Genomic DNA, 15544 nt, shown 5'->3' with positions numbered 1-15544 from the left:
CCGAGGCCGGGCGGCCGCGCCTCCCCGCGGGGCCCGGCGCGGGGCGCGGGGTGGCGCCCCTGCGAGGCGGCGCGGGGGCGGCGGCGGCTCCGCTCCCGGCTCCAACCGGAAGCGCGGGGGACGGAGCGGGAGACGCGGTCGCGCCGGTTGCAGCTCCCTCGGCGGCTCCGGGATCGGGCCGCTCGGGTCCCGCCAACCCGGAGCCCCTCGGGAAAGGTGAGGACGGCGAGGCGCCCCCCGCGCTGGGGGCGGCGGCGTGGTCGGTGCGCGTTCGGCCGGGTGGAGGGAGGCGACGGGTAGCCGGCGGGGCCGTGCCGTGCCGTGCCGTGCCGTGCCGTGCCGTGCCAGGGGTGTCCCCGCCGGGTTGGACGTTCCCCGTGCTGAAGCAACTTGGGAAGCCCTGGGGAGGGAGGTGGCGCGACCTGACCTTGCGTCGCCCCCGTCCCGCCGCCCCCGACAAACCCCGGGAAGGCAGCGGCGCCCACGCGCGGTGGGACTGGGGTCGGGAGACGGGCCGAGCCGGGGGCACCCGGGCGGGCAGGCGGGACGGCCTGGCCGGGAGAGGTGTTGCCAGCGGCGGCCGTCCCTGGCGGCGGGCAGCGGGACGCGGGCAGCGGGACACGAGCAGCCGCGTCCGGGCAGGGGCTACTGCCCTCGGCCACCCCTGCGCTGCTCAGACCGCGTTTCAAACGTGTTCACTTCACGCGCACCTGCTGCGTTTTGCTGTTATTTTGGGCATGAAATCCCCCGGGTTGGGCTTTGAGGTTTGTCTTTTATTCCCTCAATTTTTTTCCTTTTCTCCTTCATTTTTTAAGTAAACTGGCGATCTTTGTTTTTGCTGTGTTGGCTCAAGTTAGCTCGTTTGCAGCAGTATGCCCTTTTATTAACCACGCGTGTGTGTGAGCCATCCATTACCCCTGTATCCAGCATGCTCTGCTGGGAGTTTTAGCGACAGAGCCATCGGGAAAGCCATGGATCATTACTTTTTCTAAGTTCCAGAAGCAGAAATAATTTGAAAGCACTGGATTAACTGGGTCACTGCCTGAAAGCATCATAGCTTTCCGCTGGAGGCATGCAGTTAGATGTTTTCAGGACTTTGTCCTTAAATTGTAAGTCCTTAGAAGCTTACTTGTTTTATCTATCAGTAATGTGCTTTGCGTACTGGTGGCATTGTGTGAATAATGGTAACCCTGGAGAGCCTGGCTCACTGACGGAGGGGAAGGCTGACAAAACTGAGGCCCGGATCCTGCAGTCTGGCCTGTGCCAGGACTGAGCTTTGCTGTGGGCCTGGATGCAGGTTTGGCTGCCTTGTCTTTCTTGCATGGGTGTACTCCTGTCAGGCATCACTTACAAGGTATAATGTAAGCGAAGTGAGCAGTTTGTGGTTTTTCTGAGATAAAAATGTTTTCTATTTAAAACAAAGCCTTTAAACCCTTCGGTCTCTGCCATTGACACAGCTTGGGTTGAAAATAATTATTTTCCTGAAGTACTCAAACTGTTTAGGCTGAGTTGAGCCCTTTTTCTGTAGCAGTGCTTATATAAATTAAATTAAAATTAGGAATGTTATTAATGGAAGTTATGCATAATTCTTAGGTTCTGACAAAGGACAGGCTCAAATGTTGTTGCTTCTGTAACTAAGGTAGGCAGAGCCATGCCTCCAGTCTCACCATCTGCAGGGCTGCTGCTCAGTCTGATTAAGGCAGTTTAGGAGTTGTAGGGGCTATTGACTTTATTTTAACTTCTTGGGAGATTAGAAGATTAGGATATATTTAATTTGGAGTTGTACTTGGAGTTTGTTTGTGTCTTATCCATCAGCAGTTCAAGACATGATTAGGGGTTTTTTATTTCTAAAAACTACTTTCTGCAATATCTCTTGTAGCTTGATGTCACTGTAACCCCTTTTCTGTTTTCTGTTTGGACAAGACAGTGGCTAACCATGTTTTGGTGTTGGGAGGGGGGGGTTGAACTTTTTTGTTTGTGGGGTTTTTTTAAATATATATTTTTAAAAAGACTAAATAAATATGCTGCTGCAAAAATCCAGGTTGATATGTTCAGGGACTGTAGGCCATGCTGGATACAGAGGATGATTTGGGTCTAAAAATGGATGGTCAAAGATACTGAAAGCAAATGGGCTGTTTTGCCAAATAAGGAAACTTGGCACATTCGGCTGTGTATTTTAAGATAGCACAAGTGTGGTGTGCTACTACTTTATTGGCAATATGTTGGCAGTGTGCCTTCCTGAAAGAAGCACTGAATCCTGCTTCATGGAACCACACAGTGAAGTGAGGGCAGCGAGTGGCGTGGTTGTGACCCTTAATAAATTACAAAGGGTGTTCCTGAAGTAATTGAATGCTTGAGCAGCGTCAGGTGCACGTGCAAGATGAGGGATGCCATTTTCAGTTCCGCAGCCACGCACTAAGCAAAATATGAGTTGCAGTTACTGTGCAATTTGTGCTGAATTCTTTCCTGCCTCTAGCTTGTAAGTCCCTCAAGCAGAAGTTCTCTATACTCTGGGAGTAGTAACTGAATGGCAAATAGAAGCGTCTTCTGGTTTGTATGTGAAACAAAGCAGAGTGTTGGTCATGGCAGCACTTCCCCTAGTTGCAGCCTGTTTGTAGGGAGCTGTGAGGTACAAGTTCTTCCAGTGTCACTGTGGTAAGATGCAGGGCAGCCTTCAGCAGCAGGGTTGGTGTGCAACCTGTCTGTCTGGGTGCTTAGGGGTTCCCTCACTTTGTGGGGGCCTGGGTGGAGCAGAAAGTGGGGGACCTCAGCAGGGTCAGGCCCCCACATGGGTTAAGCCCCTAAACTACTGTAATCACAAGAAGCCAGTGATGGCAGATGGTTTCCTACACCTACATTTTTTAGTATACTGAACTGAGCTTGTGGTGACATAATGGCTTGCTGCAAAGTGACTCTGTGTAATGGAATGAACACGTTAAAAACTAATGTTAAATAATGTTAAATGATTACATGAAATGTTAAATGCTGCGAAAGGCAGCTCAGATATTTTACTTTTTGGTATGAAATGAACAGCTTCTAACAGCACACTTGAGTAAGTTACCATGAGGGAAAAGAAAGACCCAGGAGAAGATGGAGATGTTGCTGCAAGATCATGAGCTCATGTTAACCATTAGAAATAAAACAGAAAAAGGAGCAAGTCCTTTTTCCCCCAGGAAGATCCCGTAGGAATAACTGAAATAACCAGCAGTTGAGTTATTTCCTGAAACACCTGCCATTCACTGTTTCTGAACTGTCACCTTTTCATTTAGTCAAGAACAAGCAACACAGTCAGTCAATGTAGTGTTCCCCTGGCTGTGCAAGGATGGTGGCTAAGCACTTGAGACCATGTGAGTGTGGAAGGACAGTGAGGGTGCCAAACCTTCCTTATGCTGTGTATGGGAGAGTTACCTGAGGCCGTGCTGCAGAGGACTGCTCTCCTGGCTGTGGAAGTGAAAGATGTGAAGTGCTACACGTTTTTGGAATGCTGTGCTTGTTTCAGATGCAAATGTAAGACTGTGGAGTTAACTGAAATACCTGATCTATTTTTTTCCTCTGAACCAGTGGTATAAACTCTGATTGTTTAAGAAGGATGACAAGTTAATAACTGTGCAGATTTATCACATGCAGTTGTTACTCTAAACAGTTGTTTTCTTAAACATAACAAAGAGATTGATCTCTCTAATTGAGGATTAACTAGCTTGCATCCGAAAACGTGGAGTAATGTTTAAACAATTCTGTTGTTTCATCTAGAAGGAGAAAATGAACTTAGGCTGTTGTTAATTACAGATCTCCAAATAAAGAGTGTCTGTTGTAAGTCTCCTCTACTTTCTCTGGAAAAAAGCATCTGGAAGAACCTGATACAAACCAATGAATCATTCTTTAAATAATAATAATTTATTGTATGCTGGTGCCTATAGCATCTCTACCACTGCTTGAAAGGAGATTGCAGCCAGGTGGAAGACAGCCTCTTCTCCCAGGCAACTAGCAATAGAACAAGAAGACATAGTCTTAAGCTACACTGGGGTTGGTTTAGATTGGACATTAGGAAGAGTTTCTTCACAGAAGGGGTGACTAGGTATTGAAATGGGCTGCCCAGGGTGGTGGAGTCACTGTCCCTGGAGGTGTTTAAGGAAAGAACTGGATGTGGCCATGGTCTGATTGACAAGGTGGTGTTTGGTCATAGGTTGCATAGGTTGGACTCAATGATCTCAGAGATCTTTTCCAACTTAATTTTTGTGATCTGCAGCTGGTTGACTGCTGTAGGTAAATTTGAAATTGGGAAGGTGTTTAAAGGATGAACAGTAGCTTCTGCAAACGCTTGTGTGCTGGGCAGAGCATTGCGAGTGCATTAATGTTTAGGTAAAATTTGAAGCAGTAAGGAGGACCCATCAGAAAAGTTCTCACTTGTGTCTGTTGTCTCAAGTGTCTGGTGTGCATGTTTTCTGCACTGGTGTAACTTCCAGAAATCAAATAATTTACTGGTTTGTATGGGTAATTTGGTTCTTCTGGGTGAACAATAATGTTAAATAATTTGACAGCTCTTCAGAGCTATTGAATTCAGATAGGCCAGAAGTACTTGCTTCCTGTGATGTATTTTTCAGTTGGTTTTCTGTTCCTTCTGCCATCCCAAATGCAGCCATCTGTTATCAGCTGTTCCCGCTTCCCTGTTAAATTTATGGTCCAGTTAAATTATGGTGCATATGCTTTTACCTGTGAGTAACATCACTCTTCTTACTAATTTTATTGTCAGTAAGGATATTGTTCACTCAAGTATAATTACCCACATACATAAATATATGCAGGGCTGTGGCCTTAAATGGTGAGGTCTCTGGTTTGGGAAGCTGACCTTTTTTATTTGTCTATAAAGTGTCACATATGCTTGAGACACCATGTACACAGCATTAACTTGGGGTAACTGCCAGAGTAAAGAGAGCAAATGAGCTTTTGTTTCTGAAGATCTGCTAATTAAGCAGCACTGGCAAAGACCAAAATGTTGAAACTGGCTTCGCCACTCTCTTAGTTTGTAGGAGTGACCAATTTCTTTTCCTTTGAGCTTTCTCTAAAGAAAATGTATGCAGGATGGTGCAAAAGATGACTCTGGGATGGCAGGAAATCTTACAGCAGCAACAAGGTTAAAACAAGAACAGAAGGTCAGCAGGAGAGTTTGGGCACTTGTATCGGGAAAGGGGCTGTAGGGCACTGGAAGAATGAACTTTATTTCATATCCCACTGGTAACCTCTACTCTGACTCACAGTGCTGGGGAGAGAGCATTCATGTTCCCTCCCCGAGAGCTCTGCAGGGTGGCTGTCAGTGAAAGGCTTGAAATCTGCCCCTTCCTAAAACGCCTTCTTGTAAACATAGTCAAGTTGTCATGGTCTGGTCAGCATTTGCCTTTACCTTTATGGGTGGTCAAGAGTTATGAAATTAAGCAGGCAGTTTCAGGAAAGGCTTGATGTTACCTTATGCTATATGTAGAAAAGTGTTGGTATCTCCTCTCATTTGGAGAATAGCTGCAACTGAATAGTGCCAGAAATTCCTGGTCAGACGATGTCTCAGTTTTAATCAGATTAGCTGCACAATAAGGAAAGCCAGGGGGCAGATAATGTCTTTTGTGTTTCTTACAGAAGGGACTGGCATAAAGGGGTTTTGGCAGTCAGTAGTACTGGGTGTATTACAGGTGCATTTCCCAGCTCTGGACAATACATAATGTGTGGATTCCATCTCAAAAAGCTCTATAGAATGGAGACTCCAACAAGACATAGTATGTTTTGGTACTTTCATTTATCGTTGAAACTGGGTGTGTAGTTTTCACCAGTAACCCAATATCTCTGGTTCTTTTTTTGCGTGTTTCATTCAAACCCATTTCTCACTTTCATTAACTGCAGGTATAGTAACTTTTGGTGGTAATTAAAACTACTTTGTCTGAAATGCATCTGAAATGATCCCGTGGCAGGCTTGCAGATGGTTCTAGAGGATGCCATGTTCTGCAGTCCCACTAAAGACCTGAGCTTTCTGATCTTACATAATTAAAAAAGGAAACCTAAAATTAGTCATTTTTTATGCATTTAGGTGATAATATTTCTTGAAATTCTCTACGGCCATGAGCTTTATCACCGTGAAATCTCGGAGAGGGACGTTCTGTTCCCATCAGCAGGCTTGGGATCCTCTCTTGAAACTGCCAGTCTTGGCACGGGCTGCAGAATTTCACATATTGTAACACAGATTAATTACCTTGTACTTGCGCTTTGTTACAACACGCAAACAGAACTGAGTCACTCGGGAAGAGAGATTTACCACGGCCAGGTTTTTCCACGTCCCTGTGGGAAGCGCTGCGGCCGCGCCCCGGGTGCGCGGTGTGTCGCGGTGCCACCGCTCGGCTGCCGGAGCGCCGCCTGCGCGGCCGGGGCGGCGAGTGCCTCATCCCTGGACACTGCGGCGGGAGCGCGGCGTGCCTGGCGTGCCTGAGCTGCTAGGCAAGCTCCGAGCCCGGAGCACGCTTCCTGTCTGTCGGCGCGCTCCGCTTGCGACGGGCAAGGCAGCGACCTGCCTGCCTCTCGCAGAGCCACTTTCAAGGTGTTCGGGAAACGTCAGTATCCCTCTGAGGAATACTTTTAGTCGTTTCTGTCTCCCAGCTGCTCCTAATAGCTCGTGCAAATTATACAAACGTTTGCACAGCCTGTTGGAGTGCGAGTTCCCAGATTGTTTTCCTCCTGTGCCCTATGGATTTTACTTGTAGCATGCTTGTGATTCTGATTTTGGGGTGTCTGGGCATGGGTAAGAAAGTCCATAAATCCTTGGAGAATGTGTGTTAATGAAAGCTTTTCTTTTCACAGGTTTTGCTGTGGTATATTTTGTCATTATGAGATGTCGTCTACCAGTGCTTCATTTGTGCAAATTAAATTTGATGACTTGCAGTTTTTTGAGAACTGCGGTGGAGGGAGTTTCGGGAGTGTTTACCGAGCCCGATGGATTTCTCAGGACAAGGAGGTGGCGGTAAAGAAGCTGCTCAAAATAGAAAAAGAGGTAAAAGTTTACTTTCCATTCACTTTGTCTCCTGTGGTAACAAGAACAAAAATTCTTTTCTAGTGTCTTCCATCCTCTGGGTAACGCAGGCAAACTACCTTGGGCTTTTACTTTGTTTAATTACAGAACCCTGTAAGTGGATGATGTTAGAGTTGAGCGGTCTCAGCCGAGTGGGCTGATTTAAACCATTATTGTTTTTACTGTTCACTGTTCTCTCCCACTTTTTTTATTTAGCAGCTCCTCTGTGCCCTGGCCCTGAGGAGAAGGAGAGCTAGCTGTGCCAGGGGAGCTGGTAATTTCCCCTTGATACCAGCAGGCATGTTGCTAGATAGGGAGAGGTAGTTTTCACTGTCATGGCCTGATTTTGTTTTCTCCTCATGACTTCTGGTCTCTTAAGGGCTGTGGTTCATATCTGTATGTTCACTATAGGCTTAGCATTGTCTCTTCCCTGCCTGCTGCAGATTTTGATCTAGGGCTCCATAGCTCTGAGTTAGTCGTAGCCACACTTCAGCTTGGTCTTGCAATGAGATATTTTTAAGACTAACTGTTTTACCAGTCAACTCTCTAACTGTTCTACCCTTGTGGTGTCCTGTACACCTGGAAAGGTGGACAGGTCCTTGGCAATCTTGAGGGAAAAGGCAGAATTAACTTACTGCACCTGTACTAACTAAGATTGGTTTGTTGTTTGTTTTTTGGTTTTTTTTTCAAAGATTTTTAGATTTGCCTAAAAATCCCGTTCACCCCTCAGCTTTATACAGTTCCAGTAGAGGCACGATGTATGTGGTCATCACAGTGCTCTAGCCTGCCTGCTGGTCACCACCACAGATGGAGCAGTGAGGACACAGCAGTCTAGTGATGGACAACACAGTTAGTGGACTGCTGTTCCAGCGTGACTGTTTCTAACTTGTATACAATATCCTCCAAGTATTTTAGGAAGACAGTTACAAGCTGGAGGACAGCAGAGCAGTGCTAGGAATAATAGGCTTAGCAAATAACGAGACACCAAAGTTCATCCACTGTTGCAGTAACTGAGCTGTCATGATAACACCATGCTTAGTGATGTGATAAGAATGTTTGATCATGATTAAGCAAATTACTGTCTAAAATAATTTAGAAGGATCTTATGATTTTTCCAGGATGGTGGAAGATTTATACATTCTGTCCAATGACAGTTTGGACTGTTCTCTTTATTTCTATTATTTGTTAATATCAAAAGATAGACAAAAACAAGTAAAATTGATGCTATGCAGTATCAATAATGTGCTCCTTAAAAATCATCTGGCTGGCAGGTCTCAGTAGTGGTCAGTGAAATATTGAATATGTGTGTTTCTGGTGGGATTACACCTGTGTCTGTGATAGACTTGTACTTAAAGCATTTTTTGAAAGTAAATTTAAAAACAATATTACTACATCTTGTGATGGCATAAACCTTAATGGAATGGTAGAGGATGGAGAAAGGACAGTTCTATGTTTTACTTGACACATTTGGAACATTCAACAAAAACATATTCTTTTAAGACAGCCCAATACAAAGTTCAGCTTGTAGTAACAATGAACACAGATTGTTCAGGAGGAAAAGGAAATCATATGCTGGAAAGAATTTATTATAATTGAAGGATTTATTTAGGGATTAATGAAGACTTGCAACTCATTAAGAGGTCATATGGTACTGTTAGGCAAATTTGGTTAAATGTCTTGCATAGCCAAATGAGGATCAAGTCATTTGTAAGAACCAGGTGTGCTTTATCTTGGTATGTGGCACTGGGTGAATTGCTGTTAGGCGGTAGGTGCAGATGTGATTCTCTTGTGTTTAAAAGAGTGTAAATGAACTGGAAGGGCAGCCCAAGGGGATTTGCAAAACAGAGTGGAAAGTTAGAGATGGTGGGGATGTCGAAAAGGGGTGATGAATGTCATCCATCAGGATGAGTTGACAAAAGGGGAGCAAGTGCCTTCCAGCACAAATTTGTTTATTTTCCTTCAGATTGGTTATCATTTGGAACTTAAACTAAACAGGATAGGTTATGGCTGGGACCGGGTTGGTATGGGCACTTTCTCTTGAAAGTTTTCTGGGAAGGCAGCGGAGAGGCAAGTGGTGACGCCTTAAATAAGTCTAGCAAGCTTTGGCAGAATTGTCTGTCAACAATCTTGGAGACTTAAAAGCTCAGAGCTTGTTTACAAAAGTTGCATTTTCATATGGAAAAAATGGTGGACTCAGTTTAGTGCAAAAAGTTATTGCAAGAACTAATGGTTGGAATTTGTAGCCAGACAAATTAGAATGGAAAAAGAAAAGCACAAATTATCAGGAGTGAGGATGAGTAACGCTTGGCACAGACTACAAATGGAAGGAGTGAAGATGGAGGATCATTTTCATCTCTTTGTCTTCTCGTTGAGATGTCTTTTTAGACAGTTGTTTTTGAGCTCAACACGCAGCATCTTGCTGTGGTATGGTGGCCTGTGCTGTACCAGAGGCCAACCTCAGTGGCCCAGAGGTCTTTTCTGACCCTAATGGCTGTCATATGTTTCCATATGTAGTATGTTCCTCTATAGTGATGACAATAATGAACATCTGTAACTGAACTGCACTGAAAGTCACAGTGAGTCAATGACTGTTCTGATAACAATACAGAAATACCTTGCTGTAGCTGTATGTGTTTAGCAGATATTTGGATGCATTTAGTCCAGAAAACTAATTATTACTCTTTCTGGTTTATTTGAAAGGAAGTGTCCTTTTAAATCCATGACTGATTGTCTTGTATTTCTGTTAACTGCTGCCAGTAATCCATAACAATCAGAGGGAAAACAGAGGAGAGTTGTGAAAAGCTTGCTCAGAGGAATTTCATGCTAGCCAAGAGCAAGGGCACAAGCCAAGTCAATAGAGCTGTGGTATCATTCTGCAAATATGTTGTATCTGTGTGTCACTTCATTAAACAAGCCAATCACAACCAGCAAAGATCTTGAAGGTTTTATATTAGTCAAGGGGCTAACAAGTGCTAACCTGTGAAACAAGGCAATTTTTGTTCCAGCACAGCATACTAAAATATATGCTTAGAAAAACTTATAAATACTTGGAAGAGTGTTGCTCAGACAGATTGCTTCAAAACTCTGTAAAATTTGAGAAATACCTCTGCAGGGCATTAAGTTTTTATAATGGCCAGTCTTCGCGAACGAAGATTTGGGGAAAGGTCTTTTACCTTTCCAGCCTGCGCAATGGATTTTTTAGGTGAGACACAGCCTGCGCTGAACTGAGCCCACCCTTTAATCCTAAGGTTCATCTGCCGGGGCCAAGCAAGCTTGGACAATGGCAGTGAGGTCCTCAGGACGTAGGTTTGTTTAGAGTGACCTTCTCATAGATGGATGGCCTCACAGGGCTAACGAGCTACCATCTGCCCGGGGGACTTGGGATTCGAACCCGTGGTCGCAGCAGTGAGAGTCCTGCATGCTAACCACTAGGCCACCAGGGGTCCCCAAGTTTTTATAGACAGGCAGTAAAATGCGACTTTACAGGAAGAGGTGTGTGTTTTTGTGAATAAAATACACCTAAATAGGTCTGCTGAGAAAAATAAATATGCTGCAAGGCCTTGACTAGAGTAGCAGATCTGAAACTGGGCATGACTTCTGCTGAGTAAGTAAAACATAGGAGTGTGGCCTGAGTGATTAAACAGCAGTAAAACCAAAATTAAATTGCCATTTTACTATCTAGTACAAACACTCTAGCAGTTTTGGGTTTTAAGCAGGGAACAGGAGTTCCTTGTGAATTGTTTTATGGAAAATCAAACTGTTGGTGTGATGTTTGTGGTGCACGTGGTGGGAGTAAAAATGCCTCCTGTAGCAGGATCTGTGCTTTCTCCTTTTGCCCTAAGTGGTAATTGTGTCCTCTCATGGAAGAAAATCGCACACCTACTACTCAGGAAGTTATTTGGCATTTTTGAGAGTGATTTATATGAATTATTGGATAAGCCCATAATTTGGCTCCCACTGAAATGAATGGGAGAGATTGGGCTCAGCATCCTTATTCTGCAAATTGCTAGCAGTTCTTTTGACTCCATTATCTTGAGCAGATAACTGCTGGAGTGAAGTGTTACAAATGTTGTTTTATGCCTTGCCACATTAGCTTTTCACTAAAGAGCACTCACCTCCTTTGATTGTACATCTCTGAAGTTCACCCATTATTTGTTACTGCTTTTGAAGGCTGTGCTTTTGATGGCAGTTTGTTGGCAGCTGGAGTGTTATCTGGAGTGTGGTTCTTCACCAGGAGATTTATTCCTGCTGGAATTTCACCTGAAATTTGAATTTAATTTTAATATCACAGCTCTTTGAAAGTATTCCATGGTCCATGAGCTGTCTCTGTGCTATTGATGAGCAGCAGTATTGCATCTAGTTTGCTTGCTTCGGCCGTTACAACCATGGTACTTGGCTACAAGATCGTTTGATTTCATGCAGTACAGATGTTCATGGACTCCTTCAAAATGTTGGCAGTGGTCTGTGCAAACTGCAGGAGAGCGGTGGAAAAAAACTAGTAAAATGTAACTGTAATCTTATTGGGGAATACTTAAATACTTCTGGTAAACCAAGAGAACTAACTTGTCGATAAAAGATATTAAATTGAGTAGGATTAACTATGCATGCTTTGTTCAGTCATGTCTCTGTAATGCATTTAAGTTTTATGAGACTTAAAAATAAAAACATGTTTTCTCTAGTTTTGATGCAGTATTGCCTGAAGTCTGGCTACCATGGAAGTTAATTTTATATTGTTAGGGTTTCTTATATGTAATACATGTGCAGTAAGCTTTAGGGGATCTTTTAATGCTTCATAAAAATTTTCATGTGGAATATAATACAGCATGTTCACTTTTTTTTATTTTTATGATCCACTTCTGAAAAGAACTGTTCAGAAAACATGGATTATGCCTCTACCTTCTGAAGGGGATGAGTTAAGTCTAACCACATGCATGTCACTAGACTTACTCATGTTTGTAGTGCTAAAAGTGAGCATGTGGTAATTTTAATGTGGGTCATGAGAGTAAGGACTGGGAATGACTTTCAAGAGTAACAAGAGAAAAACAACAGAGTAAAATAAAGCAAACCAAACCAAACTGAAATTGATACTTAGTCCTGACAAGACTAAAAATAGTAGACATTCTTTTTGCTTGCGGTTATATCTGGTATGGGTGCCAGCCTTGAGTATTTGACTCTCGACACTGAGTCCTGGCTGTAATGAAGGGCAGTTTTGACACTTTTTATTTTATTATTAGCTCTTTCTAGGGGTTCCTATCCCCTTACCTCTCTTATGTTTGAGTCATCGTGTATTGAGAGTGATTCAAGATAATACCTGGTTGCAGCTCACCGTGGTGGGAATGACAAACTCCGTGTTTCCAACTAGTGGTCCTTTGGTGCAGGTGCTAATGAACAGTGAGAGAGGGATTAGAGTGTGGGCTATGTGAAGGTACACAAAGTGTGGGAGTCAAATATGTGAACTTTCCAGAGATATCTGCACCTGTATGGAAAAATTACAAAGTTCGCAGTAAATGATTTCATGGGAACCCTTCCAACCCCATGTTAATTAAAGAAATACTGCTGTATCTTGTTAACAGCTAAAAGGAAGTAAAACTATTTATTATACCAGAGAGGTGTCTTTTTTTTGTTTGTTGGTTTGGGTTTGGGGGTTTTTTTGTGTGTGTTTTTTGTTTTGTTGTTGTTGTTGTTTTGGTTTGTTTTTTTTTAATTTGGTAAAGAAATTGGCTTAGAGCACTCCTTTTGGTGCTAAGGTATTCCCAGAAGGTGTCAAGAGGATACTTGGAACCCATTAGAGACTGGAAATTGTCAAAATTGCTTCAGATGCTCCAGGTGTTGTGTATTCTGGATCTTGCAGAATAAATAATTTTGGATAGCACAGACTTCTGCAATAAATCTCTGACTGCTTCTGAGTTTGCCTTACTCTTGGCTTTCATTCATGTGGTATTTGCTGAAGGACTTTATTTTGTAAATGCATGTCATATTTCCAGGTGGCAGTGCATGAGATTTTCTGTGTGCTTTGGGTAAGGCTGTGTTGTAAGTGTCGAGTGGCATATGGGTTGCAACCAAAATATTTTCAAAACCCCTTTGGTATTTGGGAGACACCAGTATAATGAAAGTTAATGTAGCATTGCCAGAATACAATTATTCTTAGGAAGAAAAGGCTTTAGTTTAATTTTGTCTGTTTTAAGAAACTTCATTCCTGTGTCTCTGCTTCCTAAAACAATCTTGGAAACGTAGCAATCCAGACACAGAAACATATTGGTCTGTATTTTGCTGTATTTTACTGTAGTGGAGTTTTTAACTTGTGTATTTAAACATTTTTGTACCAAGTTTTTCATTAGATGAAAAACGTCTTTGAGAGTTGCTTTGTGTAATTAATGAGTATTTGTAGTACGAGTTGTGTGGCTTACTAATTTTTTTTGACCAACTTAATTTGAGATTCTTACTTACACAGGCTTGCATATACACATTCTTTTAAATCAAGCCAATTTTGTGTTAATTTGATATAGACATCAGTGAAACTGGTGTGTCAGGACCCAGACAATCTGTGGCTTCAAGAGTTATTTTGAATCAGTTGAGACATAATAACTGCCAGTGTTGTCATCTTAGCTTGCAGTAAATGAAAAGTAATTTCGCAACTGCTGGGACTCTTGCTGTAGCCATATTTAAGAAGTTTATCCTTTTTTATAGCTAAACTACCAGGTTTTTTACTGAAATTGTAAGGGGTCAAGTGCACGTGTCCTTCTCTTGACCGGTGGCAGCTTTGAACAGTTGGTACATAAATAAATTTGATAAACAGACAAATTAATAAGCTAAGTAAGATGCACTAGATATGTCTGTTGATTCCTTTTGCTTGTCTTTTGAATTGCCTTGAACTTTGTATGTGAGAAATGAAATTACCTTGCATTTGCTGCTGATCAGGAATATCGGTACAGCTGCCATAGCTTGGTGGAGTCACAAGAACTTACTGTGCACCTGGTCCCTGGGTTAGGAATATCTCTGTGAGGTTTGGACCCTTTTACCTCAGTTATCTTTAATTTTGGTGGTGAGTTTTTTTGTGTTTTGGGTTTGTTTTTTTTTTTCCAGAAGGTGCAACCTCTGCAGGTGAACAAGTTTTTATGCCTGTTTCCTATAAATTATGAATAAATTTTATTTAGAATAGGGAGAAAATCTGTCTCTGATTGTTTAGAAAGCACTCTCTCTTATCCATTTTGCTATCCACCATATGCAGCTTGTTAGGATATTATTAAATATTCTTTAGTTTCATAATTAGTTAAATTCATCATATATTGTCTTAAAAATATTCTGTCAATCTGCTGCAAGTTTTTGTTTGACAGTGAGTTGCTCACGCGTCCAGTAGATACTTAGCTGCAGTTAAGGGTATTTTTCCTAGGGTGTTTTTTTTCTTTGGTTTGGTTTGGTTTGGCGTGAGGGGGAGAGTTTGGTTGGGTTTTTTGGTTGTTGTTGGTGGTGGTTTGCTTTTTTTTTTTGTTTGTTTGGTTGGTTTTTTGTGGGGTTTTTTATTTATTTTTAATTTTGCTCTAGATATATTTCTCCCTTTTCTGTCTTCTTTTTGCATGGACTCAGTTGTTATTTATAATTTGAAAGAGAGGTTGTGTTGCTTGTTTTTCCATGCCAGCAACCCTTAACATTAAATGGCAGCTCTTTTGTTTCCCCTCCCACGACATTCTGTGACCCCAAGCTTCTGTTGAAGTGATTAACTGCAAAATGGTATTTTTGGATGTTTAAACTGTCCTGAAGCTTTTCTGTAGAAGAGATCCTTTTTCTTCAAAGTGGTGTTATAAGTTGTTGCAGGCTCCAACAATTGAGGGTTGGTTCAAGTTAGACTTACGTAAGCATTTATCTAACTATGTAGTTTTCTTAAAACAAGGTTACAGTAGAAAATTGCAATGGCAGGTGAGTGGTAACTTTAGAGATGGTGATTGCATGTTTGAGTCTTGAGTGCTTTGACGGACAGCTGACAATTTGTCTGTGACCCACATTGAAATCTGTTGGTGTTGCAGTTCCTGGGGGTGCTAATTAAATAGCTTGCACTGACTGCAGCATATGAAATGACGAATTCCAGAGCTGCTGTTGAGGTGTGTGGAAGTATTGTTTGAATATGACACAATGTCTGGGTTGTTGCGTGCCTGTGTGATGGTTCAGGTGAAGTCAGGGATCTGTGCTGGAGTTGATGTGATTCTGTGAGTCTGGGACCATCAGTCTCCTGGAGGGCATTTTCCACAGGTTATTCAAAGCTGAGCCATGACTCTGGTTGGGGTGCCCAAACTACCTGCCATACACATGGTAGCAGTGGAATCTTGAGCAACATATTTTGTCCTTTTAAGAGGGCAGTAAAATACTCGACAGGACTAGATCTAGATAGGCCCTACTTTACTTGCCTTTTTTTATTTTTGTCCTTAATTTTAGACTATGTGCATGTGAGTTGTTTAAGGGTCTGGGGCACAAAATTTCACTGAAAACAAAGTTGAAGGAAAAAAATAT

The 15544-nt window shown here is 42.6% G+C and overlaps 1 protein-coding gene across 9 annotated transcripts in view; it reads left to right on the top strand.

Moving 5' to 3' along the window:
* The first annotated feature begins 107 nt into the window (after nucleotides 1-107).
* MAP3K20 (mitogen-activated protein kinase kinase kinase 20) overlaps nucleotides 108-15544 on the top strand; it is a 100759-nt gene continuing 85322 nt past the window's right edge. For 6 of the 9 annotated variants that reach the window (XR_003533510.1, XR_003533507.1, XR_003533509.1 and 3 more), the window contains exons 1-2: nucleotides 111-216; nucleotides 6835-7024. Coding sequence is in view for 4 of the 9 variants with exons in the window: in XM_027678539.1 (XP_027534340.1) it covers nucleotides 6866-7024 (159 nt within the window). In the remaining 5 variants the exon portion in view is untranslated. Of the gene's footprint in view, nucleotides 217-718; nucleotides 765-6478; nucleotides 6588-6834; nucleotides 7025-15544 lie in introns of those variants that run through there. The other 3 variants (XM_027678538.1, XM_027678536.1, XM_027678535.1) reach the window with 3 other exon arrangements.

This window comes from Neopelma chrysocephalum, unplaced genomic scaffold (genome assembly GCF_003984885.1).
Source record: "Neopelma chrysocephalum unplaced genomic scaffold, ASM398488v2 Primary Assembly neopelma1_44, whole genome shotgun sequence".
NCBI classification, from domain to species: Eukaryota; Metazoa; Chordata; class Aves; order Passeriformes; family Pipridae; genus Neopelma; species Neopelma chrysocephalum.
Note: the sequence above shows the minus strand (reverse complement) of the source record. Positions and strands in the feature narration are given on the sequence as shown.